We start from the raw sequence: 25,269 nt of genomic DNA, 5'->3' as shown, positions 1-25,269 counted from the left end.
GATTTGTGTGTGTGTGCACAGCCCTCGGGTAAAATACATGTCCATTGTGATACTGAGATCACCTCTATGGGTGGAGATGACATATGATCCTCATGAGAATTCAATGACAAACAATACAATTCAATTCAATTCAAGGGGCTTTATTGGCATGGGAAACATGTGTTAACATTGCCAAAGCAAATGATACATTTAACTCATTGAGCAACTTCTGATTCCTGTTTCACTACCAAAACAATGATTGTTACTTACATGGTGCAACCTGTTATTTTACGAATGTTTTCTAGCTGAATAACTTTTTCAAGTTGTGTTTATTGCATTATTACTACTTGTTTAAAATATACTAAATTGTCTGTTAAAACGACCTAATTTGCTACACGTACCACACGTAGCCTACCTACAGACATGCTGCCTCTGTATTTTCGGAGTAGTCACGCCTCCTTTCTTCGATTCACAGCGCACAGATTTCAACTGGTTCCACCCCCCATTTCCCGCGTAATTCCCCTCCTTGTATGGGCAATAGAATGCAGACGCAGTCAAAACTACAGTTCCGTATGCAAATTGATTTGATTGAAGAAAATCAGAAAATGGTGGCGTTGCCAAACGCGCATGCGTAAACATCTCGAATACTCCTAGGGAGTCTTCGCGTCCTCGCTTCCTTCTCAAAACCCATTGGATCAGAGAGCCAGAGGTCTCGCCCCTCTGACATTTTCCTCCAATGGGTTTTGAAAACAAGTTGAGAGAGGACGCGAGCTAAAAGAATTGAGATTCTCCCCCAGACACGCAAGTAAAACGGCAACATCCGAACGGTGTGGACGTTAATGGTGTATTCAGTGTTACATGAGTTTAAATAGCTTACTAACGACGTTTTTTATAACTATTATAACTCATTCATCATTGACTATAAATAAAGGTAAGGACATTACTTTGTTTGAAATAAAATTGGCTGCCTGTCAAGCTTCACAGCATGCCTGAAGTTATTCGAGGATGTAGGCTATTTAACATGGTTAAATATCTCTACAAAGACATTCAAACGTTTCTTTATTATTCTAAATTGTTTTAAACTTTGAGTTAATTCATGTTTATTTCCGTTTTTTGTCAGCGAATGACACACTGGAAATGGTATTCGTGTTGGGCGCTCATTTCTTCTGCTTGGCATCCAGTGACAATGATTGCTCACATTCTTTGATCAGGACTAGAGTCCAACAAATGTTTTGTTTTTGTGCAACAACACAACAATTCTAACCTACACTATTTTAAATAGTTATGTAATTCTTTTTTTCAAATAACGTATTTATGTTATGTAGACTAGGCTGGTTTCGTTTTCAAGACACCATACCGCCGCATCAACAAAACCTTCAATGCAAACAGTGTAGGCAAGAATACTTGACAAGGAGTTAATCATTTCGTTGTGTTATAACCTTTTTTTATTTGATCAAGTTTCGATTACAATCTGAGTAAAACATTTTGGGTGTGAGTGACATTTGTGTGGTAGGTGGGTGTGTGGCTCAGCGCCAAACATGCCACTGGTCCCCTTCCAATATTGTTTAACCCTGTAACTTGTTTGCAAGCATGGACTGTTCAGGTCTTCTAACTTTAAATAATTAACACTTGTGTTAATAAACTTCCTAAAAGTAGGTAGCAACCAGCATCTCTGAAACGTGCATGTGTTTACAGTCCGGCGGTGGGTTTGGAACCTTCCCACTGCGCACTGACGGAAAACAAAGACATGGAGAAAGATGCAGTATAGCAGCAGCGGTGTTGAGTGTCACGTGGTAGTAATTGTTTTGGGTGGTTTTACGAACTGGTAGAAGCAGCATTCGTACTCGTAAGGTCAAATTGTGTCTGAATATAGATGCTGTTTATGATGCAGGAGAAATAGAGGGGACCATGCTTTCTCGGTGGGTGGTGATCGATGTACATTCGACACATGCAAGTCTTTTATTTTACTTAAATAATGTAATTTTAAAAACCAGTAGACAATGCAGTGGTTGTTTTCATTTGATCCAATTATTGATGAAAAAACGATTAAAAGCAGTTATTTTGAACGTAGTAAATTTCGCAAGCACATCACCAGTTCAGTGTACAGTCGGCACCATGTCGCCCCGCCTTCATCCATCGAAGCATGTTGGCTATTGGGCCTATATAAACTCAGCAAAAATCGAAACGTCCTCTCACTGTCAACCGCGTTTATTTTCAGCAAACTTAACATGTGTAAATATTTGTATGAACATAAGATTCAATAACTGAGACATAAACTGAACAAGTTCCACAAACATGTGACTAAGAGAAATGGAATAAGGTGTCCCTGAACAAAGGGGGGTTCAAAATCAAAAGTAACAGTCAGTATCTGGTGTGGCCACCAGCTGCATTAAGTACTGCAGTGCATCTCTTCCTCGTGGACTGCACCATATTTGCCCGTTCTTGCTGTTACCCCACTCTTCCACCGAGGCACCTGCAAGTTCCTGGACATTTCTGGGGGGTCCAACAGGTCCCAGATGTGCTCAATGGGATTGAGATCTGGGCTCTTCGGTGGCATTATCATGCTGGAGGGTCATGTCAGGATGAGCCTGCAGGAAGGGTACCACATGAGGGAGGAGGATGTCTTCCCTGTAACGTACAGTGTTGAGATTGCCTGCAATGACAACAAGCTCAGTCCGATGATGCTGTGACACACCGCCCCAGACCATGATGGGCCCTCCACCTCCAAATCGATCCCGCTCCAGAGTACAGGCCTCGGTGTAACGCTCATTCCTTCAACGATAAACACGAATCCGACCATCACCCCTGGTGAGACAAAACCGTGACTCGTCAGTGAAGAGCACTTTTTGCCAGTCCTGTGTGTGTAACAGTATAACTGTAAACCGTCCCCTCGCCCCGACACAGGCGCGAACCAGGGACCCTCTGCACACATCAACAACTGACACCCACGAAGCGTCGTTACCCATCGCTCCACAAAAGTCGCGGCCCTCGCAGAGCAATGGGCAACACTACTTGTAGGTTTCAGAGCAAGTAACGTAACTGATTGAAACGCTAGTAGCGCGTACCCGCTAACTAGCTAGCCATTTCACATCCGTTACATGTGGTCCAGCGACAGTGGCTTTGTGCCCATAGGTGATGTTGTTGCCGGTGATGTCTGGTGAGGACCTGCCTTACAACAGGCTGGACTGAGGGCTTGTAAGCCTCTCTCAGCCTATTGTGGACAGTCTGAGCACTGATGGAGGGATTGTGCGTTCCTGGTGTAACTTGGGCAGTTGTTGTTGCCATCCTGTACCTGTCCTGCAGGTGTGATGTTCGGATGTACCGATCCTGTGCAGGTGTTACACGTGGTCTGCCACTGCGAGGACGATCAGCTGTCCGTCCTGTCTCCCTGAGGCACTGTCTTAGGCGTCTCACAGCATGGACATTGCAATTTATTGCCCTGGCCACATCTGCAGTCCTCATGCCCCCTTGCAGCATGTCTAAGGCACGATCACGCAGATGAGCAGGGACCCTGGGCATCTTTCTTTTGGTGTTTTTCAGAGTCAGTAGAAAGGCCTCTTTAGTGTCCTAAGTTTTTATAACTGTGACCTTAATTGCTGATCGTCTGTAAGCTGTTAGTGTCTTAACGACCGTTCCACAGGTGCATGTTCATTAATTGTTTATGGCTCATTGAACAAGCATGGGAAACAGTGTTTAAACCCTTTACAATGAAGATCTGTGGAGTTATTTGGATTTTTATGAATTATCTTTGAAAGACAGGGTCCTGAAAAAGGGACGTTTCTTTTTCTTTTTGAGTTTACGTCAGAGCTGGTATTATACAATCGTTTGTGCGCTAAAGATTTACGACCGGTCCTGCTGACCACATGTATGGCTTTTACAGTGTATCTTCTTTTTTTAAATGTAGGTAGGCTATTACATTCACAGCGGTTAGCTTAACCTTTTAATGTCTTTGGGACGATGAAACAAAAAAAAGCTTTAATCACGATGTATCAACTCCCTTTTATCCATTTTCACATCATAATCGGATCTGTGACCACGGACAATCGAGCATCACATGGATGCTACCACATGCCCGCATCCTTGCTATAGGGAGTCGGGACCACATGGCTTTTCGTTGCATCAGCACTGTGGTTGCATAACAGCGTCACGGTACATGGACAGGCTGTCCTGTTCCGGGCTCATTGACGTGATGATAACCTAGTTCTCTCTGTCTGGAACTCTGGGCCATGCAAGCATTAAGGGGGCTCGTCTCCACAGGGATTGTGTGATGCAGGCCTATGACTGTGTTATGTTCATAGTAATGCATGAACAGGGCAATAACCAGGGTTTTAGTGAGGTCCTGAAGCTCATTTACTGCTTTTCTATACAATTAAAACCCTTCAAAATGCTATTTGGAGAACAACAAAAATGACTCTGGCCGTTATCATCTTGGCTGCTGTAGGTTGTTTCACCTCAGTCAATCTACAAGCACAGCCTATTAGCTATACCATTGTAATGTTCAGGGAGGAGGTATGATAAATGATTCCCACTGTAGCATCAGATGAAATGGAAACTTATTACATTTCTATAGAGCTGTATTGTTAGCATTTTAATATAGGCCTATAGGGAAGATGTATATTGATCTTGTAACTTTTTTGATGATAATCTTATAGATTTTCTCAAAAGATCGCCCCATATGAGGCACTGACTCCAAGTGTTTTGGAACCACTGTACTAACCTCTGAGTGCGTTCTCCTGCACGCGCGCCTCAGCCTCACCCCGATCTCTCAGCCTACTTACTCTCTTTTAAAGCAAAGTTATGACTACTTTGTAAAAAAAAAAAAAAAAGTATCCTGTTGAGGTAGGCTCCGTTTAACGGAAGCTTACTTCATCCTTCTAGCTGGTTTGGTCATTCTAGCCAGAACTCTTAAACGTTACTGCAAAATAAGTCTCTGCCGGCAGCTAGCCACCTGACTGACCCATCTATAAGAAACGACTTACCAGTTCTGCAGTCATTCTTCGAGAGTTGTTTTGTTTATTTGGGGGATGTGTAGACGGGAGTCGTGGGAAGGTTTTAAAATTGTATTTTTTCACATTAGACAAAATGACCGAGGTCCGGACTTCTGTGTCCTCGTATGTAGTTACGGCCATGTGCATGAATTATGAAGACTGTTATTCCATGCTGTTGTGAACTGAACTCTCCTGAAGAGATGGTTCAGGGACAGGAAACTCTTATGAACAGTCAACCTTTGAATGAAAACAGTTAGTCGCCCGACCTGTGTACTGTTGAATCAGTGATTAGGTTATCCTCTCCAAGAAATAGATCAATGGGTGTGTCATCATAATTATTGCCAGATTACATATCCATAGATTGTACATAAACATATGTGAGTGTAAGCTATCATTGCTTCATTCCTGTATGTCCCAGATGTTTGGCTTCCACAAGCCCAAGATGTACCGGAGCCTAGATGGTTGCTGTATCTGTCGGGCCAAGTCTTCCAGCTCCCGCTTCACCGACAGCAAGCGCTACGAGAGGGACTTTCACAGCTGTTTCGGGTGAGTGGACCACTCCTCTATACACTGGCTCAGACCAAGAGCTCAGACCCTGGGCAGGTCCAGCTCTCAGCTTCTCTCTGGGGGTAGAGAGGTCTGAGGCCTTAAGACTTTCTGTCAGATTTGGACAGTCAAGTCATTGCATTCTTTGTAGGATTTTTGTCCATGCTCATTCTAATGACTATGCGACCCCTTGTTACAGCCATGCACTTTGTAATGCAATTAGATATTCATTCTGTTTTGGAGACCGTTTTTGTTTTAACTCCCAATGCAATAACCTAAATTGAGTATTTTAGCCATGGAGTTTATCAAACTAGGACATTTTTGTATGAAACCAGAATTTTAAAAGAGTTTTACCTTGTCACTCTGCTTCTCCGCTATTGGCCGGGCCAGTATGCTTCAGTCCGTTGCTATGGTAACCGGTGATGTGAGTCAACAGGAGAAGCGTTCTGGCAGAAAATAGCTCTGACCGACTCCCACTGACTGGAGCAGGGATAATAATAGCCACACGCTGAGCTGCAAGGCTGTCATCGTTCATTCTCTCACACACCTCTCTCCATATGAAACTCATCCTCATTCTCTCCCCTATAATGTGCCCCTCCAGGCTGAGTGAGGTGCGTTTTGGGGAGATCTGTAATGCCTGTGTTCTCCTGGTGAAAAGGTGGAAGAAACTCCCAGCCGGATCCATAAAGAACTGGAATCATGTAAGGCCTCTCAGAATCCATCCATACTCCCTGTTCTACTCCCATCCACTCTCAGTATTCCAAATAATAAGTCTTAAGACAACACCATTACAGGGAGTGACTGACACAACACCTGTAGGCGTATAATAACCACTTTTCCATAGATGCAGTACACCCTGTTTGTTTGCTGTCCTGTAGGCCATTCTATATATTCATGCAGTTACCTTGGAAACAGACATCCATCCTGCTCTGATGTCACTCAACCCTTCTCTCCTGTGTCACAGGTTGTTGATGCTAAAGGTTCAGGGTCAAGCTGGAAGACGACAGTGAGGTCCAAGAAGATGAAGAGAGCCAGGCCAAGCCAGATCAGCCGAGTGCAGAAGGAGCTCAAGAGACACAGTAAGCAGCTGATACTCTGTCTCCCGGCTACGCTGCCTTGTGAAGTGCAAACTTTGGTGTTTCAAAAGTAAATGTACCACAACTCTTCTCTCCATTATTTATCCTTCCTAAAGGGCTGTGAAACAAGAGACCTCGATTTTATATTTTTGGACTAATTCCAAAATGAATATTAGATGTATATCTGAACCATGCCTGCTATGTTATGAATAAGTTGAGAAGAGTTTCTGATTGTGCTCTGCCTGGCCCCCACAGACTCTGACGCCCACAGCACCACCTCCAGTGCCTCCCCCGCCCATTCTCCAAGCTACAGCAACCAATCAGACGAGGGCTCGGACGTGGAACTCTCACCAGGTGCCACCCACTCACCAGTCTTCTCTTTCCTGGACCTCACCTACTGGAAAAGGTAATGGCCGGTCTAGTGGAATCAGGGTCATATTTATCAGGCACCAAAAAGACTGAAACTAATGAGGAATTACATGAACTTGTCCTATGAGAAACACTCGTTTTCTGTTGCAAAATGCCTTGCTACGGTCTGCCTAAATGAATACATCCCATGTTATACTCCACCAGTTTGGGTTCAGATGCTGCATTTCCTCATAATTAATGCATCATTAAAGACAATACTGTGCAGCCGTATTCATCAACCTGGCCAAGGCTTTCGACTCTGTCAATCACCGCATTCTTATCGGCAGACTCAACAGCCTAGGTTTCTCAAATGACTGCCTCGCCTGGTTCACCAACTACTTCTCAGGCAGAGTTCAGTGTGTCAAATTGGAGGGCCTGTTGTCCGGACCTCTGGCAGTCTCTACGGGGGTGCCACAGGGTTCAATTCTCGGGCCGACTCTCTGTATACATCAATGATGTCGCTCTTGCTGCGGGTGATTCTTTGATCCACCTCTACACAGAAGACACCATTCTGTATATATCTGGCCCTTCTTTGGACACTGTGTTAACTAACCTCCAGACGAACGTCAATGCCATACAACTCTCCTTCCGTGGCCTCCAACTGCTCTTAAATGCAAGTAAAACTAAATGCATGCTCTTCAACCGATCGCTGCCCGCACCTGCCTGCCCGTCTAGCATCACTACTCTGGACGGTTCTGACTTAGAATATGTGGACAACTACAAATACTTAGGTGTCTGGTTAGACTCTAAACTCTCCTTCCAGACTCACATTAAGCATCTCCAATCCAAATTTAAATCTAGAATTGGCTTCCTATTTCGCAACTAAGCATCCTTCACTCATGCTGCCAAACATACCCTCGTAAAACTGACTATCCTACTGATCCTTGACTTCGGCGACGTAATTTACAAAATAGCCTCCAACACTCTACTCAGACGGCATCTAATTTGCTATCACAGTGCCATCCCTTTTGTCACCAAAGCCCCATATACTACCCACCACTGCGACCTGTATGCTCTCGTTGGCTGGCCCTCGCTTCATATTCGTCGCCAAACCCACTGGCTCCAGGTCATATATAAGTCTTTGCTTGGTAAAGCCCCGCCTTATCTCAACTCACTGGTCACCATAGCAGCACCCACCCGTAGCACGCGCTCCAGCAGGTATATTTCACTGGTCACCCCCAAAGCCAACTCCTCCTTTGGCCGCCTTTCCTTCCAGTTCTCTGCTGCCAATGACTGGAACGAACTGCAAAAATCACTGAAGCTGGAGACTCATATCTCCCTCTTTAACTTTAAACATCAGCGTACAGATCACTGCACCTGTACATAGCCCATCTGTAAATAGCCCACCCAACTACCTCATCCCCATTATTTTTTTTTTTCTCCTTTGCACCCCAGTATCTCTACTTGCACGTTCATCTTCTGCACATCTGTCACTCCAGTGTTTAATTGCTCAATTGTAATTATTTCGCCACTATGGCCTATTTATTGCCTTACCTCCCTAATCTTACTACATTTGCACACACTGTATATAGATTTTTCTATTGTGTTATTGACTGTATATTTGTTTATCCCATGTAACGCTGTGTTTGTGTCGCACTTCTTTGCTTTATCTTGGCCAGGTCGCAGTTGTAAATGAGAACTTGTTCTCACATGGCCTACCTGGTTGAATAAATAAAAATAAACTCCTTAGCCCTATTTAATCCTCCTTCATGGTACATTTGTTTTATTTGATTCCCTCTCTCACTATAGTGCTTTGCTGTCTTGACCGTCCTCTGTGGGTTTTAGGCAGAAGGTGTGCTGTGGCATCATCTACAAGGGACGCTTCGGAGAGGTCCTCTTAGACCCCCACCTCTACAAGCCCTGCTGCCAGAAGATACGGCAGCACCAGCCAAAAGAGGAAGGAGAGGAGGAAGCACAGGCGAGCAGAGCGAACGTGATGCGCCACGCCCCACCGAACAGCCCCCCGCCCCCCCAGGTTAAAGACGATTAGGGGAGGGGAAGGAAGAGTGGGGATTTGATGTCATAATGTCACATGACACTCTAAAGAAGTCAGATGGGTACCGTTGGGATTTGATGATGTCCTGGAGCAGCTGGACTACTTATCAAATGCTGTGTTCTGTACCCGGATGCAGTGAGGTTTGTTCTATTATATCTGTTAACAAATATTGATTCTTTCTCTCTGAGTGCTATGAGATTGTGAATATTCACAATTTGTTCTCAATATGAAATGCTGGATTCACAAACGCTGTATGAGAAATGGAGACCTCTGGAACTGTACATTTTGTAGTAGGATAGAGCCATATCCATTAGGATAGAGCCATATCCATTAGGATAGAGCCATATCCATTAGGATAGAAAACAGCCTTCCACACTGCCTTCTCCTGTCTTGTACCTCACACATATGTGCGCGCAAACACACACACCTCGGCCCTGGTCCCTTCCTGAAAGGATGCATTCTCTTTTTTTCTCTCTATTCTTTCCCTTACGCCACATGGTCACTGATCAGACACCTAATATTGTTAGGGTAAAGCTGTAGAAAATGCCATTTGACAAATTATGTCAGAGGTTTGAAAAGTGGGAAGAAATGATGCAATTTTAAAGAGTTTGTCCAGAGCCTTATTCTTCTGTAAAGGGACACGTGTACACAACCAATGTCATATCCACCCTTGATTGTGCGCCAGGTGTACTCTGTTGAGGTATTGATACTATACTCTTTCCAGTGCACGTTTATTATGTAAGGCCAGTGATCTTGTTCAGTGTCTTTGGATGTACGTACAGAGCATATTCAAACGTTTGAGGGAGCCTGTAGTGTGCCCTCTAAGCAGTGATCCTGATGCAAGTGCTCTCGATCGCCAGTCCTCACCTGACCCAATATAAGCTAAAACCCACAAACTGACCTTGGAGCAGCACTTTGAGCACTTCCTATCTCAGTCTACGGACAGTTTCATTTAGATTCCTAGCCCCTTAGAGCATATCTGAAGGTGATGGTATAGTGGACATTTTATTTATTCCTTTCAAATCTCTGAACACACAGGGTTCTGGGAAGGGGCTAAGATGCTGAATGGAACTAGGCCTATGATGTCAAAAGACGAGCTGATTGGGCCAACCAAAAAGATTCCCTGGTTCTCCTATTGAGAGATTTGATGCCTTGTAATTGTACTTTAGGTTTGACGCTTTCCAAGAACTGTTCAAGTCCTGCAGGACTCTGTTGTACAAATCCATCTACATCTTTAGCATGATGACCTTAGGGGTGAAATAATAACACTATTTTTGTCTGTCACTTTGCCTCTGTTTGGTGCAAAATACTGTACAGTTCTGAATATATTTTTAAATGGACAAGACTACAACGTAGTGAATAGGCCACCAACATTTAGTTCTTAGTACATGTCCCAAAACTGTCATGGCTGGTTCTATACAATTGTCAGTACAAGGTAACTGTAATCTAAACCCCTCCCTCATCCCTCATGTAGGCTACTTCTGTCTTCACTTTTATTTCAAGAAATGTGTTTTCTTGTTCTGTACCTCATGCATATTCACTACTGTTCATATCATTTAAATGTTATTCAAAACACGGTAAGATTTATTTGACACTGACATTGTCTTAGCATTTTATTCTACAGTGAAATAGACTCAAGCCTGTATTTACATTGCATCCCGGGGGGGGGGGGGGGTGTATTGCAGAGCTCTGTCAATGCATGTGTGCAGCCTAATTGTGGACATTCAGTCAATGTATCTGGATGTGCAAGCTCACATGCCAAATGAATGCAAACTCATTATTCCGTAAGCTATCATGTTCAATATACAGTATTTTATTCTCTGCTTATGGTTAATATTAGCACTGAGTGTACAAAACACTTCCTATTTCCATGACACAGACAGACCAGGTCAATGCTATGACCCCTAAATGATGTCATCTGTTAAATCCACTTCAATCAGTGTAGAAGAAGGGGAGGAGACAGGTTAAATAAGGATTTTTAAGACTAGAGACAATTGAAACATGGATTGGGTATGTGTGCCATTCAGGGAGTGAATGGGCAAGGCAAAATATTTAAGTGCCTTTGAACGGGATATGGTAGTAGGTTTGAGTGTCAAGAACTGCAACGCTGCTGGGTTTATCACGCTCACCCGTTTCCCGTGTGTATCAAGAATGGTCATCCAGCCAACTTGACACAACTGTGCGAAACATTGGGAGTCAACATGGGCCAGCATCCCTGTGGAACGCTTTCGACACCTTGTAGAGTCCATGCCCTGACGAATTGAGGCTGTTCTGAGGGCAAAAGGAGCAACTCAATATTAGGAAGGCGTTCCTAATGGTTTCTACACTCAGTGTATGACCACAGCTATTTCAACATACAGATTGGTCACCATGGTTTGATCAAAGCTTTACGACGCAATCCTATTAGTAATGTATTTATGTATAAAGGCATCAGACATGGACTCAAGTTTGTTTAATGTTCCTTTAATCTTCAGGATTGATTGAATGTTAGGGGAAGTGGTCATTTCTCTTTGTTAATTTATTTGTATGTGTTATCATTTTTTGGATATTGTTGACTATTTTTATTACTTTCTCCTGTAACCTACCATAACCTTTGTTCTATTAAAGTTCAGGGGGCTTGTACTATTGAATTCACATTATGTAAATGTTGCCATATACTGTGATATGGATTGTATAAAAACTATATTACTCATAGCTTGGTTTATGTAAACTAACTAGGCGTAATTCTCCTGAGATCTCCTATATGGCTGTAGAATGTGCTTATTTTATGTGGTAGTGCTACTCACATGTGGTAGATATGCACTGTTATTTATCTGTCTTGGAAAGTCCCAATTCTTTCTCAAAACGAATTTTGTATTTTTATACACCATTTAAACTTGTTCATTAAATGTAGTTTTGCTTTTGAGTATCAGTCTCTTTTTTTCTCTATCTCTGGAATATGCCTAATTGTTTTGGCCAGATATGTATCTTTACACAAAAGCCACGAATCTTCTTGAAGCTTTGTCCCTTTTAATACAAGGATACGATAGCATGGCTGAAAAGTATAACTAACTATAATGCCATTGAAAAATGACTAGTTCAATGATTGTACTTCGACTATACTGTCTGAATCCAGCCATCATGAAGATGGTCTACATTAGACACAAGAGAGTACTATCCTACTGTATTATAAAGGCATGTGTGACCCTTGGTGGTGATTTGGGGAAAAGCTCGTCGGGAAAAATTAAAAACCCAATTATGACCACCTGGAAAGAGGCAGGGCCATTCCTAGTATAAAGGGTGCACACCTGCATTCATTAGGCATCTTCCCACCAACCAAACCAGTTCAACAGAGTCCTAAAGATGCTTGTGTAGTAATGAGTGTTGTGTGTAGGCTAAATGTATATATTTTTATTTAACTATGATTTTATCTAAGAGTTCTAATTGGAGGTGATATTTAAAGCCTGTATCATTACGACAGCCTGAGTGATTAATACTGATTTGTTGCTAATTTTGTAGCAAGTGTGTAGAATCTTTCAGTTCAAGTATATTTCCTTTTTATTGCCCATGCGAAGATGCCCTGTTTTGACATGGTTTGTGTTTTATAGTAAAACCATCTCATCATCCTCAAACAAACCATGTTTTTTCTGGTCATAACACTATTTGAATAATGATGTATTGTGTGAAATCCAGTCTTTATAAAGTAGGCTAATCTCTATAGTACACTTTAAAATGTCCCCTTTTGTCACATCACAATGCCACAGATGGATCAAGTTGAGGGAGTGTGCAATTGGCATGCTGACTGCAGGAATGTCCACCAGAGCTGTTGCCAGAGAATTTAATGTTCACTTCTCTACCATAAGCTGCCTCCAACGTCGTTTTAGAGAATTTGGCAGTACTTCCACCCGGCCTCACAACTGCAGACCACATGTAATCACGCCAGCCCAGGACCTCCACATCTGGCTTTTTCGTCTGTTGTGGTGGTGCTGAGGAATATTTTTGTCTGTAATAAAGCCCTTTTGTGGGGAAAGACTAGTTCTGATTGCCTGGGCCTGGCTCCCCAGTGGGTGGGCCTGGATGCCAAGTGGGTGGGCCTGGATGCCCTCCAAGGACCAGCCATGGCTGCACCCCTGCCCAGTCATATGAAATCCATAGTTTAGGCCTAATGAATTTATTTAAATGGACTGATTTCCTGATATGAACTGTAACTCAGTAAACTCTTTGAAATTGTTGCATGTTGCATTCATATTTTTGTTCAGTTTACATGGACATTATTTTTTTTATAACTACCTAATCTCTGTACCCTACACATACAATTATCTGTAAAGTCCCTCAGTCAAGCAGTACATTTCAAACACAGATTCAACCACAAAGACCAGAGAGGTTTTCCAATGTCTCACAAAGGGCAACCATTGATAGATGGGTACAAATAAAACAAGCAGTTATTCAATACCCCTTTGAGCATGGTGAAGTTATTAATTACACATTGGGGGGTGCATCAATACCCAGTCACTACAAAGATACAGGCGTCCTTCCTAACTCAGTTGCAGGAGAGGAAGGAAATCGGTCAGGGATTTCACCATGAGGCCAATTTTAAAACAGTTAAATGGTTGTGATCGGCAAAAACTGAGGATGGATCAAAATTGTAGTTACTCCACAATTGAAAACTAACCTAAATAACAGAGTGAAAAGGAAAAACAGGCCAAATCAGAGTTGCTAACCAGAACGTTGATGTTCCTGTGGCCTAGTTACAGTTTTGACTTCAATTTGCTTGAAAATCCATGGCAAGATTTGAAAATGGCTGTCAAGCCATGATCAACAACCAACTTGACAGAGCTTGAAGAATTTTAAAAAGAAAATTGTGCAAATATTGTACAATCCAGGTATGAAAAGCTCTTAGGCTTACCCTGAAAGACAGCTGTAATCACAGTGTCACGATCGTCAAAGGGACTGAGAGAGGACCAAGGCGCAGCATGATATGAATACATCTTTTTTATTATACGAAGACGTAACACGAAACACTTATACAAACTAACAAAAACAACAAACGACCGTGAAGCTACAAACGCAAGTGCACACACAAACTACTTACGTTCAACATAGACATAATGAATTTATTTAAAGACGAAGACAAAACGAAATACACTTGGATAATTACAAAACAAATAAACGACGTAGACAGACCTGGACGACGAACTTACATGAAACACGAAGAACGCATGAACAGGGAAAACTGACTACATAAAAGAAAGAACATAGAAACAAACCGAAAACAGTCCCGCATGGCACAAAAACAGACACAGGAGACAACCACCCACAACAAGCAATGTGAAACAACCTACCTTAATATGACTCTCAATTAGAGGAAACGCCAAACACCTGCCTCTAATTGAGAGCCATACCAGGCAACCCTTAAACAAACATAGAAACAGAAAACATAGACTGCCCACCCAAACTCACGTCCTGACCAACTAACACATACAAAACTAACAGAAACAGGTCAGGAACGTGACACATGGCCAAAAGTGACTCTAACATGTATTGACTTCGGGTTGTGAATACTTATAGACATGTCTGCATTTAATTTTCAATAAATTGGTAAAATTTCAAAAAATATGTGTTGGGTGACATTTTTATTTTTATGTAATGCATTTTGAATTCAGGCTGAAACACAACAACATATGGAATAAATCAAGGGGATGAATACTGTCAGAAGGCAATGCATGAACACTTCATAAGACATGAAAATAACGTTCAGAATTACAGGAAAATTGGCTTTAAAACTGATTACTTTATACTCTTCTAAACGTCAACCAAAAATAATAGGACAAAACTGACTGAAGCATCCTATTAACTTTTCATAGGAATCCAAATCCTCTTGTAGCCTCACTCTAGATTAGAACTAAAGTTATTTGTTCAATTCCACCATTTCCTTGTAGTCCTTCACTTTCTTTATTACATGCACTCGTGTTATTTACACACTTACGTTTCTTTTGTCTTCATATGCCTCTTTTTAGTCAAAAAAATCTAGTTATTTTTTAGATTTTCCTCTGTGACAATGTATTTTTCATTGATTCAATGGTAGTTCTTATTTTGAACCGATTTCTAGGCCTTTTCTGCTTCGGAAGCTGTCCCTATAATGTTTATGGTCCCAACACTGAGTTATAGACTATAAAGCACAGGTGTCAAACTCATTCCACGGAGGGCCGAGTGTCTGCGGGTTTTCGCTCCTCCCTTGTACTTGATTGATGAATTAACATCACTAATTAGTTAGGAACTCCCCACACCTGGTTGTCTAGGGCTTTATTGAAAGGAAAAACCAAAAACCTGCAGACACTAGGCCCTCCGTGGAATGAGTTTGACACCCCTGCTATAAAGTGTCTTTGGCTGTGCTAGTAAGTTTTTTGTTTTCCTCTATAAGTCTTTGCTAGGTAAAGCCCCATCTTATCTCAGCTCACTGGTCACCATAGCAGCACCCACCCGTAGCACGCCCTCGAGCAGGTATATTCACTGGTCACCCCCAAAGCCAACACTTCCTTTGGCCGCCTTTCCTTCCAGTTCTCTGCTACCAATGACTGGAACGAATTGCAAAAATCACTGAAGCTGGAGACTCATATCTCCCTCTCTAACTTTAAGCACCAGCTGTCAGAGCAGCTCACAGATCACTGCACCTGTACATAACCCATCTGTAAATAGCTGCAACTACCTCATCTCCATACTGTTATTTTTTGTTGTCGTTGCTCCTTTGCACCCTAGTATCTCTACTTGCACATTCATCTTCTGCACATCTATCACTCCAGTGTTTAAGTGCTAAATTGTAATTATTTTGCCACTATGGCCTATTTATTGCCTTATCTCCCTTATCTTACCTCATTTCCACACACTGTATATAGATTTTTCTATTGTGTTATTGACTGTATGTTTGTTTATTCCATGTGCAACTCTGTGTTGTTGTTTGTGTCGCACTGCTTTGCTTTATCTTGGCCAGGTCGCAGTTGTAAATGAGAATTTATTCTCAACTGGCCAACCTGGTTAAATAAAGGTGAATAAAAAAAAAATGTTATAATTGTTCTACTTCCATTACTCAATTTTGACATTTAACAAACTAAACATTAAAAGTATAAAAACCCAAACCGGTTCGTGGATGAATTACCGGTGTAGCCCACTAGGTATATAGTAAATTAAAAATATACAGTTTATACGATTTACCGCCCAACCCTAAATCAGGATTGGAGGTGGATGCGCTTGCAAAACAGGTGCTATATGACGTCACGTCGATTTTCTGTGCCCCAGCAGTCCAAATGTGGGAATTCGATTAATGCCCCGGAACCCCCCCCGGAACCGAGTTTGTTTGTTTACGTTTTGGAACCAGTCCCAAGCATGAGCCAGGTCCCCCATTTTGGCCGACAGCGAAGTGGGCTCAAAATAAAAGTGATGTAGGTTAAGCAGATGGAGAAGGCTTAATGAGCACGATTCTGTTTTCACATGCAAAAGTAATTTATTTTGTTGTTGTTGCATAAACGCGTGTGATAAAAGGCTTTATCTGCCTTTCCACATAAAACAAAATTGAAAATTCCAACATTTATTTTATGGAAAATATATTTCTGTTTCTGAACTATGTATGCTGCCTTCTTGACAACAAGACCGAGCGGCACAGATTACTGATCGATTTGAGCGGTCGCTCCACCCTCCCCGCTTTTGCCCATTTATGTCACGGGCCATAGCCCGCTGCAATTAGGCCTAATCGAACTCCCTCAATGTTTGGGCGGAGAAAGGTAGGCCTATATAAAGGTATGAGTTCGCACTCGTTTCCCTCTGTAAAATAACATGACTGTTTGGACGGGTTAGAGAGGGCTACCAGTACTTTATTTGGCGTTTGGATAGCAAGCGTCGGGATTTGCAGCAAAAGCATTTTCAACACACACAACCAGCCACGAGGTTAGTCAGCTGTTTTCTTAATGTGGCACTTGTTTTTGTCAAGGATGACGACATGGGTTTTGAATTTATAATGTTTACAGATTTTAAGAACTCCATACTAGTTGTATAATGGGTTAAGAAATGCAGTATTCGAGTTGCTGTTCATTCTTATACTTTTGGTTTGGAATGTGTTTGTGGCATCTGTACTCTGTAGAGAGAGTATGCTTTTGAAGAAGTGATGCGGGCACGGCGCTTCTGAAAAATGTGATACCGATTAAGATGGAAGCGTTTTATAAGATTCCATAGAATGAACATCCACGCCTGATTCCCAAACAACATTTAAAAAAATACACAACTTTAAGCATGAGATGAATCCCGTCGGCGACACTAAATGCGCACACATTGGGTATGTGTTTGGGATTCATTTTAAATAATAACCATTGTTTAACGTTGTCGCGTGCTATGTGATGTCTATCTGCTGTTTCACGGTTCTCTGATTAATAAAATCCATCAACACCGTACGTAATTACACCGGCTGTGCAATGGCCAAAAATGCACTATCACGGGTTTGGCATTCACCCAGAGGCGGTTGAGGCTAGCGCGTTACTAGAATATTAGCACATTTATGGAAACTCATAGTGATGGGGGGGAGAGGAGACATCCTTTCTACTAGAAATTAAATTGGCCCATTAAAGCAACATCTGATAGTGATGACGCAAGAAAATCACACATTTCATGGCTAACATTTTCATCCTATGGACACCAGTCATGACCATTACCTGTTCTGTCTTGAACCCCCTCCAGCGACGATCTGAACATGGTGCAGCTGTCTCCATCCCCAGCCCGGGATGTGTCTCCTTCACCTGAGTGCTCCGAGAAGGGGAGGCAGGGGAGCCTGAAGGCAGGTAGCCCCAAGATGGGCTCCTCTGGTGGGCTGGGTCCTCTCCAGCTGGCCCTGGCAGCCTCCACCACCATCTACCAGGGCTACGAGAGTTACATCGAGGACGGCCTCATCTGCCTCAAGCACAAGATCCGCAACCTGGAGAAAAAGAAGGTAGTATGGATGACTTGACATGATTAGGGGTTTGGTGGGTGTTTCAGTAGGAGGTGACGTTACCGTTCCTTTCAGGGTTTCCTGCATGTTACCGTAAAATGAAGACATTGTAAGTGTTTGTATCCACAGATTAAATTGGAAGACTACAGGAAGCGTTTGAAACATGGGGAATCACTCAATCAAGACCAGATAGTAAGAACACGATTTCTAATTGTGGTAATAAAAGCAGTACATTTCTTTCAACCAGATGATTGAGATGTTGCCTTTTGGACTCTTTCAATGTCAGGATGCAGTGGAGAAGTATGATGAAGTGATCCACAACCTGCAGTTTGCCCAGGAGCTGCACAAGACCCTTGGGGGCCTAACACAGGAAGTAAGGATCTCTGTTAGCCATTGCTTATCATAGTGCTGCTGTGTGTATGAATGGGGATGGGCAGAGCAGCACCGCATGCATTCTCCTTGGTAGACCAGGTGTAGTTTCTTATGCATAGTCAGAATAACGTTTCTCTGTTCATTTCAAGCATCTGATAATAGGTCAATGAGGGTAGAAAGGCTATGACATATTGGATTGGAGTCCAGCCTCGTCAATGGATTGTACACGGGTGGCTGTAGCCCATTACAGAGCTGAGTTGGAACACTGCTGTTCCATTCTGCTGCTTGATTGCTTTCATGGTTAGTTTTGACTTTCCCTGCTTCTAAGTGCATGGTCAGATAGTGTCAGTAATGTAGAACTATTAGCTGGTCAACAGATCACTTTTTTGTTGTTGTCCAGACTCATGATGAATCATCTTGTATTTTTACAAGACAACATAATGGACTTTAACTTACACCCATTTCAGACATTTGAAATCCACAATAGCAAGTTGACTGGCCTAGGTCTAGTGATCAGGCCAAGGTGTAGGAGTATTTTTGGGATTGGCCCATAGAATCCATCTAACCACCCCCCTTTAGCTGCTAAAAGCCCAGAAGAAGGCGTTGAGGAAGGAGCAGATGGCCAAGCAGGAGGTAGAGAAGAGGAGGCTGTGTGTAGTGCTGCAGGTTAAGTTCCTCCTGCAGACCCTGCTGCAGCACGAGCACATCAGGGAGGACCTCCTCTCTGCCCGCAAGCTCCAGGTTGCAGAGCTACAAAGCCTTCTTGAGCTCGCTGAACTACTGGGGGTGAAGAGGGACAACAATGTGAGGTACTGGGGAATAGATGTGCGCACCACACACCCCACACACACATTCTGTTGGAGTTGAGGGACAACAGCATAAGTTACTATGAAACGCAATCTCGCACGTCTGTGTTGATTGAAGACTAGTCTGATCCCTTTCTACTGTGTCCCAGTTTGGAGGAGCAGATGGAGAGCGCAGCCCTGGTCTACCTGGACCTGCTGGAGGGGAATAATAAACCAATAGCTGGAACCACCTGTGAGTTTAAACACTACCTCACCTGTACCTTTTTAAACACCTGCTCAGATACTCCATTTACTATGACTGGTATCCTCAACTTTATCTGCCATTTGCTGAACTACTTTAGCTGCCGTGTTTAAAATGCATGCCTTTAAATGTTTCCAGACAAGGTCCTGAAGGCTAAGTTGGCGAAGCTGATGGATTGTGGGTACTTTGATTGTGTACCGCCGCCTCCGAGCAAGAGTCCCAAGGAAGTAGAGGTTCCCATGACCAAGAAGACGGTGTCTCAAACAGCCAGCCTCTCTAGTAAGTCTACAACAGTGCAAATATTCTTATTCAAAAGCCACTTATCAGGCTGGGTATAGAACAATGAATGTATACAACATTTTGTCATTTAGCTGGATGTTATTTTGCCTTGCAGCCCTAATGACGTCAAACAAAAAAGACGTGCCTAGCAGAGAGGTAAGAACCTCCAACATTTCCTGCAAGTTGTGTGCCACTACCTTTTCAACGTTCAACCAGCGTTCTCCTTAAGCCATTTACCTGAATGCACTGTGGATGTCGTACTGTTGTGGTGATAGTCTGTGGGTGATGCCAGTTTCTTAACAGACACTACCTGCCTGACACAGACCCCAATGGGTGTCGAGACACTCCCGTTACCCAGAACTGGAAGGCTGAGTTCCAGGCCATGAAGGAACAGGAGCCACCAGACTCGTGGGATATGGAGTCGGACTCCACTCAGCCTGTAATCCAGAAACCATGGAGAGGGGCGGCTGTGTTCATCTCCAAAGTGCCGGTTACTACCAAGAAACAGAATGCTGAACCCAAACAGGTGAGATATTCTTATACCTGAACTCTTAGGGCAGTTGGAACTTGAGACTAGTTGTGATCTCTAATAATGGTCAAGGTTAACACTGGGATTGGGCTAGCTGATCTTAGTTCAGATCAATCATACAACTCAATGACTCTGTTTCCCCAGAGAAGAGCGAAGTCCAAAAGGGAGCGGGACGCCACAGCTGTGAGTAGACTCTTGCGTCTCTTACGTTTGATGGACCTGTCCATATTACGCCATCACATTGTAATTTCCATCAGGCACTTCGTGTGGACACCCCTGTGGAGGTGTTCAACGCCCAGTCTTCCTTGCCCAAGGACCCCATCCTGCGCAAGCAGCAGCTGGAGGACCTGATGACCAAGATCAGAGGCTCCTTCAGCTTCATGCAGGTACAGTACTGCTCAGATCACTTCCAGGTGAAAAGTCATGGATCATTTCCGATGTTCCACCTGGGTCGGGTTTACCACGGGGCACTGCGTGAAAAATAAAATGTTCTTATTGGTTAAGTCCATGTAGTCCCTCAATGTTTTGTTGGGTGTCTAATAAATACAATGCTGGATTAATCCCCTGTCTCCAGGATTCTCTTCTGGATGGAGAAGGATCACCCACTAACGGCCATCCTAGACTGGGCCGGCGTGCCTCTGGATCCTCCTCTCCACTCGGTAGCCTACCACAACAAAGTTGTCATTTAAGTGGCTGACTTCTAGCAGAACAGTCAATACTTAGCAGATGTTTTACCTCTTATTCTTAACAGTACAGAGGGAGTCAAGGAGAAGCCCAGTGGACCATCTCCCCAAAACACTGCATGTAAGATCTGGAGAAGTGTGTGAAATGGCACCATATTCTAGTGCACTAATTTTGACCAGGGCTCGTTAAGCTTTTGACTGCTGGAGTAAGTATTTTAAGTTGAATATTTTTGTCCTCTCTCAGTCCACTCCATTGCCTTCTAAACTCCTCCCTGTTGATGACGAACCCAATCTGACCAATGGAGACGGGGGTTGTCTAGAGAGCTGTGAGCTGGACCTAACTACAGAGGACCTAGCTCACGCCATAACCATTGTAAGAACACCCCTATCTGTTAAATGAGACCCATTAAAACAATGACATTTTCTTCTTTTAGTTCCACAATTGTTATATAGCACAATGGTTGTCCTCTCCAGGATCCATGTCTGCTGCTGTCCGAGAGTGAGACTGCCTGCCCCTCTCCTCCTCCCTTCTACCGTAGGGAGTCCTCCATCTCCATCACCCTGGACGAGAAGACCTCTGCTCGGGTAAAACGACTCATTCCCTGAACATGTAGGATCGGCAAGTCTAAAGTGCATACTATTCTGGTTTTGTTTAAGTCTCCCTTGACAGTGTTCTTTATCTGTACCCAGACTACCATCTCTGAATCTGGGAAGCAATCCCCCTGTAACGGGGTGGTGCCTCCTTGTACCCCAACCCCCACCCAGGGGCAGTCGTTTTCTACCCCTCCCAGCAGACGTACACTCAGCATGGTCCCCTTCCAGACCATGCATTCGGTAAGTCTACCCTACCACACTTAACGTGTTCATAGAATGGGCAACAGGCTTTAGTCTGAATACCCATAAAATACACTCCTAGGTAGTCTTTGAGGGACATTTTAGTATGAGTCTTGGGTCTGTTTTGTCTCTGAAGGTATTCAAGGTGAACGCCCCCTTACTTCCGACTGGAGACTTTAAATCCGATATTAACCCCTATTCGGACTCCAACGGCCTGTGCTATGTCACCACCAGCACCCAGACCCCACCAGAGTTTGCTCCGTCGGAGGACGTACACCTACAGTCAGGTATGCCAGAGTTGTGTTCATTAGGGCAGGGAATAGGGAACGTTTTGCAACGGAAAACTCAAATTCGTTTATTGGGCAAGACCAGGGGTGTATTCGATACACAAGAAATACGTTTCTATTGGACATTCAGTTGGGTCCCTTCCTGTTGTCGTTTGGTTCTTATATTGGTAAACGGTTTGCATTGCAAGACGTAATGAATACACCCCTTGTTTGTCTGTTTTCTTCTTAATGAATATGACAGTCTACTCTTATCTCCCTTGGGCAGTGAACCAGTCTGAATGTCTGGTGGGTAGTGGTGGGCAGATCTTCCTGTCCCCTAGCCAATCCTGTGGCACCATGGGCCGTTCTGACCAATCATACTACAAAGGATCTGTTAGAGGTATTGCACGTGGTGGCAAGGGACTGGCACACTCCTACTTTCGCTCTTCTGGTGGGCACAGAGGTATTTATCCTCTTATCTTGTCTTCTCCCATCCCTCAATCCCATCTCTCATCCTTTCCCTCTATCCTATCTTGTTCTGCTTATGCATGTCTCCTACTGATTCAGATTGAGCTTCTAAACCTTAAATGGATTGGATCAAGTGAACTCCATTCCCTTGCCTCACAAGTTTCCACATGACATTATCATAATATTACAAGGTTTTGCATTAGCCTTCACAATCCAATTTGTCTGTCCCCCTTCCCCTTGGGTTTCGGGCTGGTCTGCGCTCCCCAGGAGGAAGCTTCATCCCCCAAGCTCACTTGTACGGCGCTCGGGTAAGACACTACACACAGATTCGGGAAGCAATCAGATATTTTATTTACATTAGTATAGATTGCTGAAGTGATATGTTTCAGAGGTTTTGACTTGTCTAGTGGTGTGTTCTTCTCCATTAGGACACTGGCTACCAGCACAGCTACAGGCGTGGTGGAAGCAATGCAGGACAAAGGCACAATAATGGTGGTAAGTTCACTTCATTCTTCTGACTTGATACAACATCTGATTGGTTGGGTATTTTGGGGGCTTAGTTAACTGGCATTTGATTGGTCCTCCGCAACAGGTTGGAGTGACTCCTCCCAGGTGAGCAGCCCAGACCGGGAGTGCAACTACTCCCTGGTGGACTCCGCCCACGGCGACTCGCTGCAGGGTGTTGGCATGGACCTCACCCCCCAGGTGACCCCTCATGCCCCCCACACCCTGTTGCACGTACCCATGTACCCGCTCCCCCAGCATCCCCAGCTCCTCCGCGTGGCCTTCACAGCAGCCCGCACAGCCAACTACACCCCGGGCACCCTGGACCAGCCCATCGCCTTTGACCAGCTCCACAGCAACCTGGGGGAAATGTTCAACACCAATGTGGGTCGTTTCACCTGCCCAGCCAACGGCACCTACGTCTTCCTCTTCCACATCCTCAAGCTGGCGGTCAACGTGCCGCTCTACGTCAACCTGATGCGCAACGACGAGGTGATGGTGTCTGCGTACGCCAACGACGGGGCTCCGGACCACGAGACGGCCAGCAACCACTCCATCCTGCAGCTGTACCAGGGAGACCAGGTGTGGCTGCGGCTGCACCGCGGCTCCATCTATGGCAGCAGCTGGAAGTACAGCACTTTCTCTGGCTTCCTGCTCTACCAGGACTGAGCTACTGTGGCCTCTTGAGCCAACATGGAGGATACAGGTGGAGGAGATATTATTGCTTTGCACTTAAAAGGAGAAACTGACATTTTCCATTTCATGTGGTCAGACTGCATACCCACCCAGTGCTGGGTTCATTGCCTACCCCAGTCCTTGAGTGTATCAATGTTCAAACCTTTTAGGATCACCCTTTTGTTTACCCTGTAAATTGCAACCACTAATTACTTCTGGGTCACTAAGGGGTTGAGGGGAAGAATTCCTGCTGGCTTGACCTTTCATGACCCATAATGTGAGCATTTTCCCACGAATGTGGTTTTTGGTTGTGGTGCTTAGAGACCGACACTCCATTTTCTGACTAAAACTGTTAGATTGTGAATAGCTGCCTCTACTATACACTACTGCTGCTGTATTGGGTGTCACACTTATAGTTCTAGTAGCAGGTCCGCTTTAGTTACAATGTGTCAGGTCTCTAAGACCTTAAATTAAATGTTATGAATTGGTGGCTTTTTCTTTGTTTTCTGAATGACTGGGTAAATTCATTGAATGGCTAATGTATGGTTGGCGAAAATGAATTATAATGGACTGTACTTGACAATGCTAAGCACTTTAAATGCATTCTGTGCTGTGTGGGGTGATCGGGGTAAAATGGTTGGGTGGGGGGGTATTGTGTCTGATTCTGAACACTAAAGGCCATATTGCCTATGGAGATGTGATTCCTCAATGTGCTTGAATAAAACAATGTTTCAGCAGTTAATAAGAGTTGCCTTCTGTTTTTGCATGGCTCTACCTCTTCACTTGTAGGGGTTGGTCCATTCATTTAGTTAAAAGTAGGCTATGGCATTGTATCTCAATTGATAAATGCAGTTTAGATGCTGAACAGTTCTACTCAATGACATGCATCTTGAAATGTACAGTCCATGCGGAAAGGCGAGTATTCATTTTTACAAAGGCTATATTGTCATCTCTGCATGGTTTGTCAAATGATGTCACTTCACATTAGCACCTCAGCCTACAGATCAGTGAATATATTAGTCTAGTAGTTGGCTATTCCTACAGGTTAAATTTAATGTAAAATCTTAGGCTAGTGACAGAGGGATACTAGCAAATGGTAAGAAATACCGCACAAGTGTAACGTCACCACCATATCCCATGCACACAAAGTACAATAGCTTCGAACTCTTTCAGTACAGCAGAGAAAGAGGCCAAGTGACTGAGACAACTGGTCCCAAAATCTGTCTTCTGCAACAGATGGATTTTTTTATTTTATGCTCACCAAGCAACAAGTTATTGTATGGCAGTCAATGAGTGTCAAATTTGGAGTTGTACCTGTTCACACATGTATCTTCCCTCTCATTGGCTAGAATGGTCCCACCTCTCGACTGCCTTCCCTTTATGAAACTTTCCGTTGTTAGAGCGGCCACTTGAGTATCTGATTAATATAATGGATAATCTGTCTTCCAGTGCATTTATATGGTGTAGTGTATTTAATACTAAATCACATTTTATAGGGTATGAATAACGTGACATTAACACACTTCTACTTGAATAGCTTTCTGTGTCACAATACGTTTTAATAGTGTATAGAGTACATCTCAAATGCTGTTCCCCTGCTCAGACGACGATGCATTCCAGAGGCAATTACCTCGAACATTTTTGGGAGTTAAATGTAACAAAACATAAA

General features: G+C 43.6%; 2 protein-coding genes across 4 annotated transcripts; both read left to right on the top strand.

The window, feature by feature from the left end:
* Positions 1-90: 90 nt before the first annotated feature.
* On the top strand, positions 91-11,898 carry LOC129838688 (SIN3-HDAC complex-associated factor-like). The gene is made up of 6 exons (XM_055905826.1): positions 91-910; positions 5,386-5,513; positions 6,115-6,214; positions 6,478-6,592; positions 6,845-6,995; positions 8,783-11,898. Exons 2-6 carry the CDS (start codon positions 5,386-5,388, stop codon positions 8,985-8,987), a joined length of 699 nt encoding a protein of 232 aa, XP_055761801.1. The 5' UTR covers positions 91-910; the 3' UTR covers positions 8,988-11,898.
* A 4,829-nt stretch (positions 11,899-16,727) lies between these two features.
* On the top strand, positions 16,728-24,329 carry LOC129838766 (caprin-2-like). Of its 3 annotated transcripts, none has more exons than XM_055905933.1 (21): positions 16,728-16,910; positions 17,694-17,943; positions 18,073-18,135; positions 18,230-18,316; positions 18,895-19,124; positions 19,271-19,353; positions 19,501-19,641; positions 19,757-19,797; positions 19,934-20,167; positions 20,315-20,353; positions 20,428-20,556; positions 20,745-20,829; positions 20,922-20,974; positions 21,098-21,226; positions 21,328-21,438; positions 21,544-21,687; positions 21,824-21,974; positions 22,240-22,416; positions 22,689-22,729; positions 22,850-22,916; positions 23,014-24,329. In XM_055905933.1, exons 2-21 carry the CDS (start codon positions 17,707-17,709, stop codon positions 23,592-23,594), a joined length of 2,823 nt encoding a protein of 940 aa, XP_055761908.1. In that variant the 5' UTR covers positions 16,728-16,910; positions 17,694-17,706; the 3' UTR covers positions 23,595-24,329. The 3 variants fall into 3 exon arrangements, with proteins under 3 accessions (XP_055761908.1, XP_055761909.1, XP_055761907.1); XM_055905934.1 differs by lacking the exon at positions 16,728-16,910 and adding an exon at positions 17,022-17,295 and having other exon boundaries at positions 22,240-22,353; XM_055905932.1 differs by lacking the exon at positions 16,728-16,910 and adding an exon at positions 17,022-17,295.
* The last annotated feature ends 940 nt before the right edge of the window (positions 24,330-25,269 follow it).

This window comes from Salvelinus fontinalis, chromosome 39, assembly GCF_029448725.1.
Source record: "Salvelinus fontinalis isolate EN_2023a chromosome 39, ASM2944872v1, whole genome shotgun sequence".
Taxonomy (NCBI): domain Eukaryota; kingdom Metazoa; phylum Chordata; class Actinopteri; order Salmoniformes; family Salmonidae; genus Salvelinus; species Salvelinus fontinalis.
Note: the sequence above shows the minus strand (reverse complement) of the source record. Positions and strands in the feature narration are given on the sequence as shown.